Source organism: Coloeus monedula (genome assembly GCF_965178545.1).
Source record: "Coloeus monedula genome assembly, chromosome: 4".
In the NCBI taxonomy this organism is placed as follows: Eukaryota; Metazoa; Chordata; class Aves; order Passeriformes; family Corvidae; genus Coloeus; species Coloeus monedula.
The window spans coordinates 23107397-23126545 of record NC_138784.1 but is presented as its reverse complement, the minus strand read 5'-3'; the positions used below and the strand labels follow the sequence as shown (position 1 = coordinate 23126545).

The following is a 19149-nucleotide window of genomic DNA, read 5'->3' as shown; positions in this document are numbered from 1 at the left end:
CAGGGCAGAGTAACGTAATAGCATTTTTCAGATTAGTACTTACTGCCTAAATAATGACTTGTAGCGCCTTTTCAATTTTCCCTTTCCTCCTGAAGAGATGAGGAAATCTCTGACTCATGTTAAAAGGGAGGTAAAAAAGGCACAGAATAAGTGATAATTTACCAGTGTCATGAGGTCGAGAGAATGTGTTTGTGGGGGTTGCATTTAACTTCACATTAACCCTGCCCAGTACAGCCCATACTGGTAGTCACAGGCAGAGAGAGGTGGCCTCTTGCCTTCACAGCCTGTTTCCCATCACATCACTGGGATGCATCCAGCCCTGGCAAACCAGTTGTCACAGACCATCTCCGTAGTGGCTGTGCATAAGACAGAAATAATACAAAATTTCTGAGATCATACCTGCTTTTAATTATCAGACATAATGTTAAACTTTAGTTCAGAAGATGAAAAATGTCTGCATGTTTGCATACTCAGAATTTTGTGTGCCACTTACTTGGGGAGGGTGTCTGTACCTACATGCACACGTGTGTCTTAGCTAATAAATGCAATTCTGTTCAAACATCTGATGTAATGTAGGGATAGTAATGACTTTGGAATGATGATGGTGCTATAACTCAATTAAGATGTTTTTAACAAACTGCCTCAAGCGGACTGCAAACAGCTGCAAAACACCCACTCGAATCTCTTAACAATTGCAGCACTAAACAACACCGGTGTCAGTGTTTGCTCTCCTTAACGAGGGACGAACACAGGAGCAGGCTTTAATTTTTGTTCTTTTTGTTCCTTTTCTCCCACAGACTATCCACGTTGCCATTGTCTGTGCAGGGTATAATGCCAGTCGGGATGTTGTCACACTTGTCAAGTCTGTCTTATTTCACAGGTAAAGGTAGCTTTCTTTTCTTGTATATTGTATATCTGATTATGACAAAGTGAGCTTTTTGCAGGTTTACTCTCTTACTTCAAGCGAAACTCAGATTCCCTTCCCTGGTTCCTTTTTCTTTTTAAGGAATGAAGCATTTAATTTATGACTGTCACAAATAGATTCAACTGTGTGAAGATTTCTACAATGAATTAGAGTGATCAGAGATCCACCTGCTACCCCTGTTGCATTGTGGGAATAGGGACAGTATCTGTCTTCACTGTAAAGCATCTGAACACTCCTGAATGCTGTAAAATACTGATAATAACAGCATTGTATTAATTTATCCTATTTCTGGTATCAGTTTATAGCACAGGTGTAGATGATAAGTTCACACTGGTTGTTTGAATATCCCAGCTTCCAATTTTGATATTTGTTTTTGAAGTAAACCTGCTGTTATAGTCAGTGTATACTATTTCATTAAATTCAGATGATTTTTTCTGGCTTTGGAATGGCTGCTTATAGCCCTTCAGAAGGTTTTGCAACCTGGTTTTAGCACTGTTAGCTCCCAGAGTTGAGAGGCATAAATGTACAATGAAAACAAAATAACCAATTCCCTTAATAGACAGCAGCTCTAGAAAAAGAGAATTCACATTAAGCTATGTGTGGGTGTATGTGTATATCCCTTGTCCAGTTTAGAAATCTCAGAGATGCTTTCCAATAATGTTGCAGAAAGTGGATTAAAATTAAGGAAGTGATCAGTCTGTTTGACTCAGGACAAATAGACTAATAAAATATGCTTACAGTACAAACAGTTTGCTAAAGAGGTAGTTTCAATATGCTGTTTTATTTGAAAGACAATTTTGTGCAAGGGTGAATGACTCTTGTTCATGTCATGTGGTAGTATCTTCTTGCATCTAGCATGAGTGGGGCATTCCAGTCCCACACTTTGCTCCTTATGTTTGCCTCCAGTCTCCTGCTGGAGGCTGTAGTAGCCACTCCCTGACAATGGTTTTAGTACACCATTTTATCATTTTTGGTAAGCTTCATAAAATACTGTAAATACTCACCTTGTCCAATATGAAAAAAGACTCAGTAAGTACTGTTTAATCAAAATATGAGAGCAACTTCCATTATCAACACACAGTCTTTGCAAGTCTTTTGAGAGGTAGCATGTTCATGTTAGATGAGGGGTAGGACCAGAAGAACAATGCTAAAATAAACATAACAAAAGCAAAAAACCAGTAAAAATCTATGTCATTCTCCATGCAGAATTTTTCTGAATGTTAAAATTCTTTTAAATGTAAAACTATATCTATTTCTGATTAGAAGTTTGAATTATTCAGTGTAAACTTTATATTGCAAGGATGTGGGGAAGTTTTGTCCATTTTAATTGTTTTTAAGGGATTTAATGGAAAATTGCACTTTTGTGGTGACACAAGTTATCCTAGCTATCCTAGAAGCTAGTGGTTAGCTTCTCCCTGTTTTTCTATCCTAATACTTGCATCCATTTTGAGAAGACTTTAATCTCTCTGTTTCCAAATGTTCTGGAAATAGTAGGAATCTCACAGCTCAAAGGTTTAAACAGCCTCTCTCTTTGTTCCTTAAAGAAGTGTCCCTGTTTTACATAAGCCACTCATCTGAATTATTAGCAAATTTATAAACAATTCTGCCATATAATTAAATTATTAAATAATAGTTAATTAAAATATTAAACCAAAACAAAGGTAATTAATATTGGTATTTCTAAGTCTGATGGATTCTGCCTCTGTCAAGAACATATTTGTTGTTTGTCCTGCACCTACTGTTCATCTCAAAGGATTTGTCGAGTTCAGCAGAGGTGGTCAAGATAAAGTCCAGTATAGCTAATGAAACGTTAGTACATTCAAGATAACCTATCTCCCTTGTTTGCTCAGAACATACTTAAAGACAAATCTAAGTCCATTCCTGCCTAGAGCTAGCTTTTCTCCCTAGGCATTAAATTGTTGGCTACAAAAAGAAGATATTCTCAAAAAAAAGAGCTTCTTACAGACATTTCTTTCTTATCTTCTAGAAAACACAGGCTTCTTAAGCATCTCTTGATGCTATGGCTACGTGGCCATGCTTCAGTAGCACTCCTTTCTTGGATCTTTATCTTTGGAATGGCAGTTGTGTAGAAGGATGCAGAATAAGCAAAAATAAACAACGAACTCTGCTGAATATTGATTTAGAACTAGGTTTCCTTGCATTGGTTGCCATGTGCAAACAATGTTGTCTTGGAGATTAGTATGCACTTCAGGAATGGTGATGATTGGAAAGAAGGCTTCTTTTAGTTGCTAGGATCTATTTAATTGTAGGAATGAAGGATGGAGACAGGTCATGATACTGCATTAGGAGGATTGAATTGGGAGAGTTGGAAGTGGTTGATTCAGGTAGTGAATGCTTCTTGATGTCAGCATCAAGTTTCCCTCTGACTTGAGGGTCATCACTGAAAACAGGCATGGAGATGTCTCTTCTCCTAACCCATAATATGCACCAGGGAGTGCATCCTAGCTGGCATTGTCCAATAAGCCAAGCAGAACAGACATTTGAAAGGACCATATGCTTCCAGTGAAGTTTGCTTAACAAGAAGTTTGCTGTCCTAATCTCTTAAATTAGGCTACTGGTCCTTTATTTGTAGGATCACCACATTCATTCTCAAATATAGTTTTCCAAGAACAGAAAAAATATGCAGCCAAACATATTGTCATAGAGATTTTGTTTTTCCTTCAACACACCCTGAATCCAATCTACTGATTAAACAACTGAGCCCTCAAAGCAACCAGGCTTAATGTCCTCACCTGTCCTCCTGCACTTCACTTGGTGTTTGTTTTAAGACACTGATTTCAATTAACCTATCTGGAATTCATGGATATGTCATGTCCTTCTTTTACCATTTCTATATAGGATAGTAATTAAGGCATGTTTTAGCATGCATTTTGATACAAAACTACATACCTAAATTCCCTACTCGTGTAGGAAATCCCTACTTCTCTAATAGAAAAGCTCTGAGAAAAGGAGGCCATGCCAGTCTAATCCCAAGGAGCATTAACGTATTTGTTATACCCCCAACTTTGAGCTAGAGTGCTAGATAGAGACACAAAACAGCAGGAGTGCTGGGTCATTAAGGATAAAAGCTACAGGATTTTCTATAGATGGAGTGTGCTGTCTCTTCTCTCTTGCATGAATGTACAGCAAATCCTGCATATTGAACATTTCAGCTCTTCACAGGCCAGAACCATCAAGTTTCAGATTCAAGTCATACCATATATATTATGAGACTTAGGCAAGCTACTTGTGCAGACCATTTGAGAAACTATACCTATCTTCAGGTTCCAGAGAGTGGGAAAAAGGGAGGAAAGGGGTAGTGTGATTGATTCCGTGTAAGAACACCATAGTTCAGAAATGTGTTTCATTCCCAGTGATAAAGGAGCTTGATTCCAGTTTTGTCTTTGAAAAACGTATGCTCCAGCCACAAAATCCAGCAGCTTTTAACACCCAGTTTGACATAACTGACAGTCTGTTCTCAGGAGGAGACTCAGCAGAGCTGGGATAGTGCAGGGTTTGCAGTCTGATAAATATGCATTGGCAGTGCTGCACAGAGGGAGGCTTGTAGAATGAATACTCAGTCCTACTCTGCAACTTTCCCGCTTTCCTTTCTTGCACATCCAGCTCCCAATTATGACGGATTTTATAAAGCCGTTGCAGGGAAGAAAAATTATCACTGAGCTGGTTTAGCGCAAGCCAATCTCATATCACCGTGTCCTAAGAGCAGCCTAACTTTAGTTTTTTCCAAACCAAAAGACCAAACACTAAAAATTAATTATAGTGGGTTGAAGGCAGAATGAAGTGCAAATGCTTTTGGAATCAGTGCTTGTAGCAGTATGCTAAAAAGCACCTGCATTTCTTTTTCAAAATTGAAGCAGTTTCCTGTGGCTGATAACTTTCCTTGAATCTTTTGCAACTATTGGTCCAAGTTACATTGGTGATTTTCAATATTTTACTCCATTTCTGAAAATTGTAAACCTTAGATTGCCACTGAAACAACCTACAATTATAGTTTCATATTGAAAAGATAGTTTCTCTCTGCTCAGGTAAATCTTGAGTAAGAGCTAAAATGGTTTTTAGTATACTCTTTTCCAAAGACGTGCTAAACACTATGTTTCATTTGGAAACTAAGAAAAATACAAAATTACACAATTATAGCATATTTCTGGCAGTTAGGTTAGCCTGACAATCTGTAAAAAATTAACTTCTTTTTTGTGCCAGCAAATACTGGGTTATTTTTTGTGCCCTTTTTTTTTCCTCTGCTATGTCAGTCCCTCTTTTTCAGAGGAGTCATTGCATTTACTTCTTTAGCTGTACTTTACAACAATAGTGGCATAGTAATGTGGGAGTTTGTAAGGAATGTAAAAAAGCCAGACAACCTGACAAATGCTTTTTATTATTAAATTGCCTCTTTGCTTTAAGAAGGCTGCTTGTAACCTTAAAGTTAAGCATATGTCTGAGCTTTTTAAGAACAGGATATGAAGCTGTGTTACAGAATGCTGTATGAATAATGAACTCTTTTTTTTTTTTTTTCTTAGAACAAGTAGAATAAGGCAAAAGAAATGAAAATCTAAATTAAATTAAAAGGATGACATGTAATTTCCAAGTAAGAGTCACAAGTCAACACTGGCTGGTAATTAAAGCTTATATAATCTAATGGCTGTATTCCATGGAGACCACTTTGCCTTAATGGAGTTAATTTGAGAATTCAAAACCTCTTTCAGTGTTTCCAACTTTTCTAATGTGTCAGTCTGTTTTGTGGGAGATTATTCTGGCAAAAACTATAAAGCATGACCTGGTTTCTCTGATCCATATAAATGCATCAATACTACACACTTCTTTTTGTTTTCTCTAACAATAGTGGCATAACGGAGAAAACAATGTTTAAAAAAAATCTGCCCATGAAATCTCTTAGTACTTCCCAAAGAACTTCTGTAAGTTAACACAAAGCAAGAAGATCCATGAGTGATGCAGCAAGTGTCTATTTAAGATCTCTCCAATAGTTTGAGGAGTGTTTCCATCAATACTTGGTGTCAAGGGGTATAAAAATCCTTGAAGATTTTCACATTAAAATTTTTCACATATGAGAGAAGGATTGTCATATGGGCATTAGGAAAAAAAGTTTCCCAAACTGCCTTTTATAATTCCTGTTTGAAGTTCTTGTAACCATTTGTTACAGATATAAAAGGTATTACCTTGTTGTGCTTCCCTTAATAAACTGTAGGTGTTGGAAATAAACCCCTGGGCTACTGACCTTTTTATATTCTTAGAAAATAAAATTCCTCTGTTGCAGACAGAGAACTGTGTAACCAAGCAGCCAAGCAGCTGCCTTTTGAATTACTAACAATTGAGCTATGGAATAGTACAGAAGGGAGGAGTGAGTCTTGGTTCACTACTCCCTTTTTCAATTGTAGATTTTTGTATTTAACTCTGTGGCGTGGCTATTCGAAAAGAAAGGGTCACAGATGCTTAAGCAAGCAGATCATAAATCTGATGAAGAATAAGAAGTTTTGAAATGCAAGAATAAGACATCATGATAAGAAAAAATGTAGAGAAATGGGTACCTTGGAATAGACTTCGCAAGTCATGGCTTGACTTTTAAAATTATTGACTTCTTTTCATTCTACTAACTTTATAGGCCCTCAGCAGTTCTGAAAATGAGGGCATTCATTCAAACTCCTATATTTAGGTCTAAGGAGCCTATATTTAAGCATCCATGCTTGAAAATCTTGTCTAGAATCTCCCTTTGTTCACTTTTGAGGAAAGTAATTTAGGAAAATAAATGTGTGCTCTTTACATATGGTTTACTTTGTCAGATAGTGTTCTGATCTTAAGATAAGTGGAAATAAGTTAGTATATGAAGATACGCAGTTTTCTGAATAGAGTACTTAAAACCTCAAGTTTCCACTTGATGGGAAATAGCCATATTTTGAAACTACATTTTACCACATTAAGACATTAGTGCATCAGCATTTTCCATGTAGCAGAAACTGAAAAGTTGTAGTTGGTAGAAATTAAAATGTTCAAAATCATTGAAGTAAATAAGATTAAGTATTTCTGGACCTTGGGAGAAATTCTATGGCTGTTTCAATAGCTGCTTCTGTAGCGAAGAATCTGGAAAACTGGGGCTCAGGGTTCTGAAACCTGGGACACTAGAAACCTTTATTTCCAAACAGACTAATTCACATGAATACTGGGAGTTTTCAAAAACCTGTTGGTTTTGTGGGAGAAGTTTATCACAATTGCCATATATTGACCCATGTTGTTCTATAGTTGCATATACTGTCACCATTACAGTGTAGGGATTTCTATCTGTACAAGATACAACCAGCCTCTACTATGTCTGTTTGTTTACTTCTCTTGATGTGCCCAGTGGAAAATGAGCAAAATGTCCAAGTTTAATGAAGTTCAGCTTTCAGTGGAATCCTTCACAATATCCTGATTGTCACTCCTGATTCTTAGAGCCAGTGATTCAATCATGTTGTCAGATAATTATGGCATCCCTTTCACATATTTCTTGAGAACGATTTCTTGTCTTGCATAATCTCTTCTGCATCTTTTATAATGAATGTTAGTTGATCTTTAAGCTTCTAAAGTTGTTTCATAAACACTTTGAAGCAATCCATATCTTCTAGGCTTCGCATATTGCAGACAGCAGAAGAGGTGAAAGATGTCATCTGTGCATCTGTGTGTATGCTAGTACAGTTACCTTCAGAAGGTCTTCCAGCTTTGAGTCTGTGCACTGTTGGCTTCTAGCACCGTGCTAAACCTCACATTTCACGGAACTGAAATCTCGTCTGGAGTAAAATTTTCTGTGGCTGATGCACATTTAGTTGTAGATGTCATCAGGTCACTATACTGTTTTGGGGATGTATTTTTGTAAGTGATAATCTTCTGCTTTGCCTCTGAAACACACTTTCCTTCCAGCTGAATCTTTACCATGAGGCTAACAACTTGAAAGAGATTTCTGTGTGGGAGTACAGCTATCCTTTTTTCTTTCTCCCAGTAGGAGAGGAACTAAAGTAAATGTCACTCACTTGTTCCCATTTAAGTTTCATACACTCTGGGTCATTCAGATAAGTATAAACTGCTACTGAACATCTGAGTGTCTTTGTGTCAGATTTTTTCTTTTCAACTAGTGCGTTTCATCTTGAAATATTTTATATCAATTCCATTTAACTAAATGATCATTTCAAAGAAGACTGAGCTTTCTTTTTTTTTAACTGTTTTTTTGCTCTTCTTATTCTACTTTAGAATATAAGATAAATAACCCTGGAATAAAAAAAGGGAAGGAAATTACTGAAGAGCACCTGCTGGGATATAGTCCTACCAGAATCCAGGCTCAGCCCCTGCTTAGCAAAGGGACCTATGTGGGATGTGTATGTTGACATTAAACATCTATTTGTCTTGAGATACTGCTTTGCCTGTACCCAAAGCCACTGGTGTTGTACTTTGTTTCTCTTGGCCTTGTCTCTGCTAATGAGGTGTATTTCCTGATCACCGCTATTTCCTGATTTTTTTCTTGGCAAGGTGCCTGGTTACTGCGGAATCTGCGTGAGCCAGGATGTCCTCTTCTACTCTCCTGCTGGGCTGGTGATGCAGATGTAATTGCTGTGTTCCCTTTAGCTTGGTAATGGGACACTCAGCAGCTGGCAGCTTACGCCTTTCCCTCTCCCCTCCTCCCTCCAGGACAAGCTGGAGATTGAAAGACCTTTGTCTTTTGAAAAGCACGTTGTGGCTTAGTGTTTTGGATATTGTTAAATGCAGATCAGCTGTGGCTTTATTCTGCCATCATGGTTATCTCATATCTAAGGCCTCTACCCAGCCCTTTCCTGCTTTTCCTGTAAGCACATAACATGATCCACAGTGTCCTTGAAACCAGTACAGCAGCTTCAGTGGCAACCCCAGGTGCTGGGTTGGATCTTAGGTGCAGTATTTCTGACACTGCAAAATCCAGTCATACATTGCTTCTCACAACAATCTCCTCTTTCTGCTGAGGGGTCTGTTACAATAATGTGAACCATTACATGTATTTTTACATTTTCCTGTGGACTTTGTTCAGTGGGAAGCAGTATTACTCATCAAAGCAAGAAGAGAAACATTAAAGAGGAAGGCACACATTGTTCATTAATGTAGAAAATGGAGGAAAAAAAACCTTCATTTTTCGGGTTAAGCCCAAAAATGTGATGGAGGTATATTGGCCTGAACTAACATAGTTTTCCTCACTTCTCATTTGCACCGACGAATGTAGGAGCATCAGTCGTCTTCTGCTTTAATCAACATCTGAAACTAAATACTTCTCTTGTTAGATGAAAAATACCAATTAGCAAGTACACCCATTCCATAGAAATTAGAATCCACTGTTCTGCTCTAGGGATCAAAGAGAGGTTGAGCCAATGCTAGTCTAAACCATTTGTCTTCTAGTGGCTTTTGCAAAGTCTGTCCTTCTCTGCTGACAGGGAAAGTTGCTGAGCTAGGGATAAGCATGGAAGACTACAATTTTTGATTGACTTCCACTGGCAGGTTTTTGTCCTCCTATCACAGAAGTTAAGATCATATCTTGTTGCTTACTATGCCTCAAAAATAAGGGAATTAAACGAGGTATTTATGAAGTCCAAGTTCACATTAATACAGAAAATCCATTCAGTTTGTCAGAGCTTGCCACTTTTGCTGATACTGGCTTTACCCATCTTGTTTGAAGCTTTTCAATTAGCCCAAGTCCTGTAACTATAGAGGTGAACCCAGATCTGGTGTTTTGAAGTAAAATCTTTCCTTTCCTTTTGCCTTTCTGTAACCATTCCTGCTCTTAGGAAAAAGGATCTGGTGAGATTTGCAGTCTCCATTCTATTCACGATGGCAGTGAATGGCTAGAAGGCACTCACCTGAAACATCTGGGTTTGAGCTCCTATGGACAGCTGTTGATTCCCCATGTTTGCTTTGAAGAAAAGTTCTATGTAAACTCAGGGGTCCCAGAATTTAACCTCATTCAAAAAGAACTATGGAAGGTTATTTTTTAACCTTCCGTTGCACCCTCATTTCTCCACAGACACTGTTCTTACCACAAAGATAAATTACCAGGTTCACCTAGAAACTGAAAGCAATCACTTCCAGAGCTCAAGTCTCCAAAGGGAGATTAACTTGGCCTTTTTTTAAGGAGCTGGTGCAAGGGACAAGACTCTCAGCTGTTACAAATAATCACATTCCACTGAAGTCAAAGGGTCTGTATGTTTATAACCACCCAGAAACTGATTGAATATTTCTGCTATTGTCATGTGTGTTCAAATTGTGTCTCAGCATTTTGGCTACAGAGCAGGACTCCACCAAACATGCTGTACACTCAAAACTTGATGTCTTAGGTAAAGCTTTGTAAATTCTAATGTTGTCCTTTAAGAACAGGAATTGGAAACCTTTGAACTAATGCATTTCTCTCCCTTCTCATATCAGGCGAAACCCACTCCACTTCCACCTCATTGCAGATGCAATTGCCAAACAGATCCTGGCAACTCTGTTCCAGACATGGATGGTCCCTGCTGTGCGCATAGACTTCTATGATGCAGATGAGCTCAAGGTAAAGGCACACAGACACAGGTGTCAGTCATATACTTCTGGTTTGATGTCATGCTTTGTTACTTATCTCCCTTGGCGGGTGACTTGCAGGGGTACTACTACCTGAAATACTCTCCCTGATGACAATTGGTTCTAACTGACATGATTGTAGCCCCAATTGCACTTAACTAGAAGATGCTAAATGGCTAAAATCAGCACCTTTTCTCTGCTAATGGAATATGTTGTTTAGCAGCTTAGAATTTTACCTGCTCTCAAGAGGCTTCTGGCTGTCCATCTGATCCCATTATGTTTTTCTAAGGGTACTTCTTCCTAGTAGCAATGGTGGAATCTAAAGTGTGTTATTCAGCAAGCCCAAATCTGTTCTGGAAACACTCAACTGCCCTGCATTCCTTAAGCACAGGTGTGTGACACCCTAAGTACACATGCTGCAATGAGCTACCAGTAGTACAATAACTACCTTTGTTGTCTGAATGCCCTTCCACAAGGAATGAATATGAAAAGAGTTCGAAGGGGGAAAAAAAATCGCTTACTCAAAGTAATTGTCTTTTCATAGTTAAAAAGTTTAATTCAGAACATGGAACCACAGCATTGATTTTGAGCTGTATTTTTTTTTACCTGTGGAGGTAGAATGAAGTATTCGGATTTCATCATTTGGAGTTCATGGCAGTAATTTGTATGACTTATCAGACTGTTCTGAACAGCACCTGAAACAAGGAAAAAAACAAAAGGTAGCAAATTGCAGTACTAAGGGGTAAATTCAAAGCACACCACGTTGTGAAATATTGAATACAAAAAGCTTTAGAAAGAGATGGGAAAGGGAAAAAAGTGATTCTTGAGAAAAATACTTTGTTTCTGGTTTTATTTTTCATTGGTTCTTCTACATGAAGCCATAAGCCAATATTAACCTAATTAGCCAGAGATCTTCCTTCTGTTCTTTACAGCTTCATAGCAAGGAGGAGGTTTGTTCTTACAAATCTTGTATGTGCTTTTCTGCAAATTGTAGGGTTTTTAATTAGCCTCTCAGCTGGGGAAGACAGACCTCTTAGTGTTTTCCTTCTGGTCATTTGGGTATGGTCCAATCTAGTTAAGTAAATAATAACCAAGAGAGCTTACTTCAGTGATCCCCAAATTTCTGATTTATAGGCAAAGCACTGAGCAGATATGAGGCTACAGACCAAACTTGTTTTCTCCATCCCTCTTCACTCAGCCTTAATTTTTGTATGACTGGTGACCTAAATCAACACTGGACTATCTATAGTATGTAACCCATAGGCTTTGGATTGAGGAGCACTTTCTAACTGGATGCAGGTATTGATGCATAAATAGGCCTTCCCAGGTTTGCCACTCTTGTTCAGAGCTCATCATGCTGCATACCAAGCAATTTCCCTGATTTCAGTGGCCAAAAAACCACAGTATATAGTACTGAGCATAGGGGAATGTGACAGACACTGCCAAAGGAGAGCAAGGAGTTATAAATATAAACAGAGTTTTAAAAAGCCAGGAATGATGCTGGCTCATATCCAGATCATTCTGTGGGTTTTAGCAAAGACAACAGAGGAGCTGTTTACAGGCAGCTGTAGGAGCTCATCTCATTTGTTTCCTGTGTAGCCCCTAGAGAGGATTTAATGCTTGGTTTGGGTTTGTGTATTTCACCTGCACTCTTGGGAGCTATATTATGCTGCCTGGTGTTAAGAAAACATAGAGCTGATGCTGGATGTTTACTAGAAAGGCTGTCTTTCTCCGAAGTGATCTATGGATTCACTGTTACAGTATACTCTATGTTTCAGTTAAATGACCCTCCATAGTTCTTTTTTAAATCTGTAATCAGTACCAATTCCTGACTTGTAAAAGGGTTTAGACTGAGCAATTGCATGAGAACTTTCTTCTTAGCTTTCATTCACCAATGTTCAGTTGTTTTGGAGCACATTTTGGCTGCTACAGAAAACTTTCCATTTCATGTTTGGTTTTTTCATGTCTGTTTTTTTCCCACTGGGTATGTATGAGCTTCCAGCCTCTTCCTTCTAATGCAGCAGGAGCTGACATGTCAGAATAAGCCCTTAAGTCCTGGGAAAAGTCCTGCTTCTGCTCCTGTTCTGCTCAAACACTGGAAGGGAGCACGTAATATTAGATCCTCCATAAATAGTATGGATGCTTTTTTATTTTCAAGTAGCTATTTAGAATTCAGGCAACAGTTTCCACTAGCATATTAATTTTTTAAAAGGCAGAATTTGGAGACTAAAATATTTGGTATTTGGCAATGTTTCTTAACATATCCTGCAGCTCTTAAAATACATGCTGTTAACTTAGAGTTTGAGCAATCAGTGTCCTGAAGGAAGGCATAGAAAATTAGGCTTGGCTGTGGCTGTTGTTTTCTCTCAGGTTTTAGAGGAAAACCGGACACTTCATTGAAAGAAAGAGAAGACAAGGTACCATAGATTATATCAGAATTTCTAAGGCCAGCAAACCAACATATCTACTTTGCTGCTGTGAATTAAGCATGCCAGATGGTCCTTTTAAAATATAGAGAGGACTTATTTTTCCTTTTGCAAGGTGGCACAGCTGTTCACATTCCTGTTGCACCACAAAGAGCCTAGGTTCATTCTCTCCCTAGAAGCAGCCAAACTACCAGCAGCATGCTTGGAAGAGGGATGGAGCACAGGAAAGAATGGCCAGGGAAAGGTGTATTTTTGCTTGGGGCACATGATAGGGGATGGGACAGGAGGGGAGAATACTTGACTGTGGAGCTGAGCCAAGATAACAGCATTCCCAGGAAAAGGGGCTGGCACAGTTGAGATGGCAGCTTGCTGGATGTATTTCTTTAAACCAGTTAGTTTGATGACTTTAACAGCCAGTTCTACTAAGATGCTTGTAACCTTCCCCAGCATAACTTGGCCTGTCTCCTCACTGCCTTGGCAATAACCACGAGGGAGATAGATGGGTGCTTAAAAGCTCTCCCTCAACTTACAAGCTGTTCAGATTGTGAACTCTGTCCCATTAACTAAACTTGCTACATGCAGTTAGTAATCAGCAATAAGCGTCCTTGAAGTGTGGGCTGCTGATAATGGTGCCAGTAATTGAACTGTTCTACAGCTACATACTTCATTCTTGCTCTGCTCAGTATGGCCCACACATAACTCTTCCAAATTTACGTGGCCGCATATGGCCATGACTGCAAACTGGAAAGTTACTTGGCAATGTAAATTCGCTTTATATGATCACTTTAGTCATGTTAGTCAGCTTTGGTCCTAATGCAGTAGATATATTTGTTACAGCAATGCATCCCACAAAATAACTGGAAACTGAAAATTGTCTTCTTTGAACATTAAATGAAAGAAAAAAAACTACCTGTGAAACATTCATCCATTACAGCTGTGACTTGAAAATACCAGGCTGCAGGATACTGTGGTTTTTTCAGTTCAGTCTCATGTGAAGAAACTCCAGAGCAAACTATTCAAGATGTGCAGCTTGGGCACTTGGCTTCTACCCTTCATTGTTTAACATGGAATCTCGTGTCAGTTCAGTCACAGGGAAATACAGGCATTAAACCCATTGTGATCTGCACTGTCCCAGAGCAGAAGGAACAGCTGATAAGGCTGTACTGTATGTGATGGGTGGAATACAGATGAAGTGAGTTTGTTTTCCCAGATGTTGTCTGATGCACTGATGACAACATCAGGTGAACTGAGGAAGGTAGAATGTAGAATGAGCAGTTGCCTGGTCTGCTGTAAATGGCCCAGATAACGCAGTCTCTTCATCACTGATAGAGCAGAAAAGCCATCTCCTTTAAGTCGTTTAGCCTACATGTGCTGCAACTGATTTATGAACTTGAAGGGATGGTGAATAGGTTTTTTTAGGAGATTAACATTTTATCTGAAAGTGAAATGTGAGAAGCTCTATTTTTTGCTGGAATATGGACAGTGTTCCAGCTTTTACTGTTCCCAGAAACAATAGACCAGTGCTGTGTTAGGTGATTTCATGTCAGAAATGTTGAAGTCTGCACACTCAGTCAAAATCAGTGGTGTGATCCAGAGAGCGCAACCAAACTGGGGCAATGCATGGCATAAAAATCACCTATCTTTGGGCATTTACTGAAGTATGAGATGAGTTACTTCTTAGCCACTTTCATCTGAACTTTGAAAACAGTTCACTAGGTCAGATATTTACATCATTTGGACAGACATCACAAAATTCTCTGAGTTAGAAGGGACCCACAAGGATCATCGAGTCCAACTCTTAAGTGCAGGGCCCATAGACAGATTGAACCCACAACCTTGGTGTTATTAGCACCATGGTCTAACCAACTGAGCTAATGGGCAAGGGCTGTGAGATTTAAGCAGAAAAATAAAGTTTAATTCTTTAATTATGATTGTCGTGTAGCTGGCTCTCAGGCCTGTGCCTCTGTGCACCCCCAATGCACTTAAACTCCCACAGTGGTCCAGGAACTCCCAGGTTTGTTGTCTACAGAGATGAGATAAAGGGCTGGTTTGAGACAGCAGCCTAAGTTGAAACCAGGTGATTGATGGAACTGCTGGCCATCTGCACAAGAAGTATTTGACAGCTTGTTACAGGAGCGGTCCCAGTGGGAATTTCAGACAGTTCTTGAGATTTCCCAGGCAGACCCTGCTGTGCCTAGACCAGTTTGTATGCTTAAGCGTGTCGATTAACATCCTGGGCAAAGAATCTGGCTGTCCCAGATATTCACAGACAGTTCCTGCTGCAAAGTTAATCAATTGTACAAGAGTAAGACAGTCAATACAAACAGTTCCTGCATGTGTAGAAATGATCACGTAGGACAGTCTTCTGTACATACTTAACATAGTTAGGAAATGTTTTGTATATAGGCTAAGGTAATCTGTAGTGATGCATTATGCTTGTCTTGTGGTGGTCAGGTAGGACCACAGGCCAGCTGGGTTACAAAAATTGTACAGAAACATGTTTTAGAGAGTCTCACCCAAACCAACTAAGATGACCCCGTAAGAGCTCTTGCAATGGAGACTCCCTTTACCATCTAGAGAGCAACCAAGTGTCCTGTCTGGCACATTGTATTGTCCATGCAGAAATGTTTCTAAATCAAAATCCCAATAATGTTAGCTGTTTTCAAGTATGCTCAATTTCTAAGTGTCTTGGCCAAAAGCAGCTCAAATGCCACGAAATCTCTGGATGCCAGCAGAAGCCCTTCCAATGAATGATAGCAGTGATAGGGCTGTATGTACTGTACATTGCCATATACCAATTTTGGAACCATGATCAAACAAATACTTGTAACAGAATAGCAGATACCACCTGCTGAGCATGGGAGAGAAGGATTCTGATTGGCAGTGGGGGAGATGTAAGAGTGTATTTGATGAACAGACTATTAGCTTGGTGTTTTTCACATCAGCTTAAGAGGGTCACAACGATGACAGTGTCAATAAAGCCTTGAACAATAAAATTGGTCAGCATTCTCCTGCCTTCCACCATCTTCCTAGTCAAGAAGTTCCACTGGATGTTGCAGCCATCCATAACAATTTATTTCACAGTAATAGTGACTGATCCCTAAATTATCATGGATTGTATTTGCATTGCACTGCATGCAGGTTATATATTGTTAAGGGCAGTGCAGGATTGTGTATCTGTTAAGTAGTTCACTGCATGGCTCAGAGGAAAACACAGAGTTATAAGGCAGAAGTACACTACTTTCCTTCGTTTCTTTTCCACTTCACATGCAAGATGTAATTGCTATTAATGCAATACAGAATGAGAAACCCAGCATCTGTTTATGTTTACATTCATTTATGCAGCAGTAATATTAAATTAAAGTGTTTCTGTGGCATTGAGGATTTGATCTAAAACTGGCACATGTTATGGGGAGCTTGCAGTGTTCCTGCATGTCACCAGCCTTTTGTCTTTCTGTAAACTGGCCTACTGCACATCAGTGAAGTAAGAGGCATAGACTGCTGTTTCTTCCTGCCCTTTTCCCTTTTCTTTAATTTTTTTTTTAGATATGCAGATTTAAGATTTTGAAAAACTAAGTCTACAATCAAAACATTTTACAGATTTCTATAACTTGCGTGGCTTAGTTTTAACTTGAATTTCCACTTTATAATTGAGATTTTGTGCATTTGCTTATGGACATATTGAATACTAGAGACCTGAAGTCTCAGGTGATGAAATATGCTTGTGGTTTTGACACAGTGCTACCATGTTAAGAACAGGGTCTTTTATCTGTGGTTTTCAGTACAGGTGACTGGACATTAACAGACCAGGTTTTGTAAGCCAAGATATTTTCCTTCAGACTGTTTGGGAGGAAATTAGTATCCACCAAGAAACAGATAGCAATTCAAACTCCCCAGCACAGTGGAACCTTTGTGAAGAGGTCATAATCTATCCATGCAGACTGAGTAGCCTAAGCAGTACTTTCTCTGCCCTCCCAGTCCCTCTTCTGCACAAAAAAAAGCAAATGAGCCATGTGACATTGAAGACTATTATTTAGATGTGTTTTCCATTATTATTCAGACCTAGAATATGAAGAAAGTAATTTTACATAAAATCAAACTGGGTCTTAAATTTCTGCCTAGTCTAAAGAGGTGATCAGAAAGAACTACCATGGAAATCGCTGAGGCTGGTCAGAAATTGGTCATGATAATGGGACTCATAATGCCTTTCTGACTCAGCAGTTGTCATTAGCTTAGTGGCATGTAGCTTTCATGAGCAGCCTCACCTCTGACTTTGTGAAGGAAGGCAAGATAACAAACATGGAATAGTTTCTTGCAGATTTTTATGTAATTTTTCTTCAGATTTACAAATGTTGTCAGTTGATTTGAGATTTAGAACTGTTAGTTTGTTGACTGAGATGAAGCCCAGTGTGATGCAAGAAGGTGCAGTATTTCCTGGGCCTCTTTCAAGGGTTCCGATCTGCCTCCTGTGTTACATTGTGCAGTGCTTCTGCTGCTATTCCAGAAGAAAGCCTCATGTCCGACTTTGTAAACCCCTTGTACTTTCCTGCTGTTGCTGGTGCTTTGAAAAAACATTGGAGTTCTTTGTCAGTTTTATAACTGAGTTCTAGTTGCTGTGGGTCTCTCTGTAGCTCCACCTTTTTCTTGATTCTAGGGAAGAGCAGTACAATTGTTCTGTTCTACGTCCACCAGGAAGACGGGATAGCTGCTCTGCGTAACATATGTGGAGCGAGGAATAAGGAGCCAACTCTCTTCCACTTAGCATCACCCACATTTGTATCATAGTAGCTGACTGTGACATTTCAATAGCAAGGATTTTTGTTTGGCATTCAGCTTCTTAAACATTGCTCATTGCAGCAACATGTGCTGCACCACCAGGGAAGGCAATTTTAGCAGAGAATGAGAAAAAGATGAATAACTGCACATGAGATTTTCCAGAAATTACTCAGTTTGACAAAAATTGAAAAGCATACCCTGCAAAAAAACTAAAGAAGACACAATGTCTCGAACTAACTTCTGCAGCTATAGCTTGTTCCATGCATCTCCGTTACAACGACTGCTTTCTCAGAACGTTATCATCCACCTATGAGAAATGAAAGCATTTTGCTGTCCTAACCTTGGATGTACAGGAATTATTTGAACACTTTGATCTGCATGAGTGGTATAGGTTGTATATCCCTTGTACTTGCTGGGGAGAGTTAAGTCATCCTGTGCTCCAGCACAGTTTCTTTCTTTGGCACCTGCAGGTAAAAAGCTGGGAAGACATATAATGACTAGAGCTTAGATGGTCTTAGATCTTAATGGCTTTTCACTTGCCCACATGGACACCTCCCTGTCAAAGGGCACTCAATTACTCACAGAGGAACAGCAGCGACTGTTCAAGGCATTCCTAGTCAGGATCAGTATTGATGCGAGTGTCTTACCAAAATGTTAAGTGATCCTTGCTTTTAGATTTACAAAGAACTGAAGTATATGTATTTCCATGTCTGAATGATAAGCTGAAAACAATAGGAGGCTGCAAGGACTCCCAAGAATATTCTTGATTCACTACCAGGGAGCTGAAATGGTTAGATGTCCTCATTTGTGAAGTACTTGGTGTTGGCTTATTTCTGAGAAATAACTGATATTCAGGGAAGTGCTGGTCAGCAGATCAGATGTGAGCTACTTCCCGTGAAACAGTTCAACAGGCAGTGTAGGCACAATGTATTCTGGAGGACTGGGGCTGAAATAGTCATTCTTGTGGAGAAAAATGATGTTCACCTTGTCTGGGCACACCTTTCTGTGTGACGCGTTTTCACAGCACTGAAAATGACAAAGCCATGCTGTGTGCCTGGCACAACACAAGCACACACTGAAATCACTCTTCTCATAGCTCTTCTGAAACCATCTCAGTCCAGGTAAGGGTGTCCAGGCTGATTTTAGTTTTGAGTACTTGTCCTAAAGGGAGGATCTATAATAATATTGTTAATGAAATGCCATTGATGGATAGTACCTCTTTTTGAGTCAGCTTGGCACGAGAACATTTGAACTTCTAAATTGAGAAGTTTTGTTTCTGTTAGTGGAGGTATCACTTTTCAGGTCAATCAGCAATCCTACAAAGTTTCATTTTTTTGAGATATGTGTAAGGTTATTAATGAGATGCCACTGGTGGTAATTTGACTCGAGTCATTTCTCTTAGTAGAGCTAACATCTTTCAGATCAAACAATTTAATCCTGTGAAAG

At 39.2% G+C, this 19149-nt stretch overlaps 1 protein-coding gene across 2 annotated transcripts in view; it reads left to right on the top strand.

Moving 5' to 3' along the window:
• Window positions 1-19149, top strand: part of LARGE1 (LARGE xylosyl- and glucuronyltransferase 1) — a 280076-nt gene that overhangs the window by 137694 nt on the left and 123233 nt on the right. For both annotated transcript variants that reach the window (XM_082280522.1, XM_082280523.1), the window contains 2 exons: window positions 798-880; window positions 10370-10493. In XM_082280522.1, the coding sequence (XP_082136648.1) occupies window positions 798-880; window positions 10370-10493 (207 nt within the window). The remainder of the gene's footprint in view (window positions 1-797; window positions 881-10369; window positions 10494-19149) is intronic.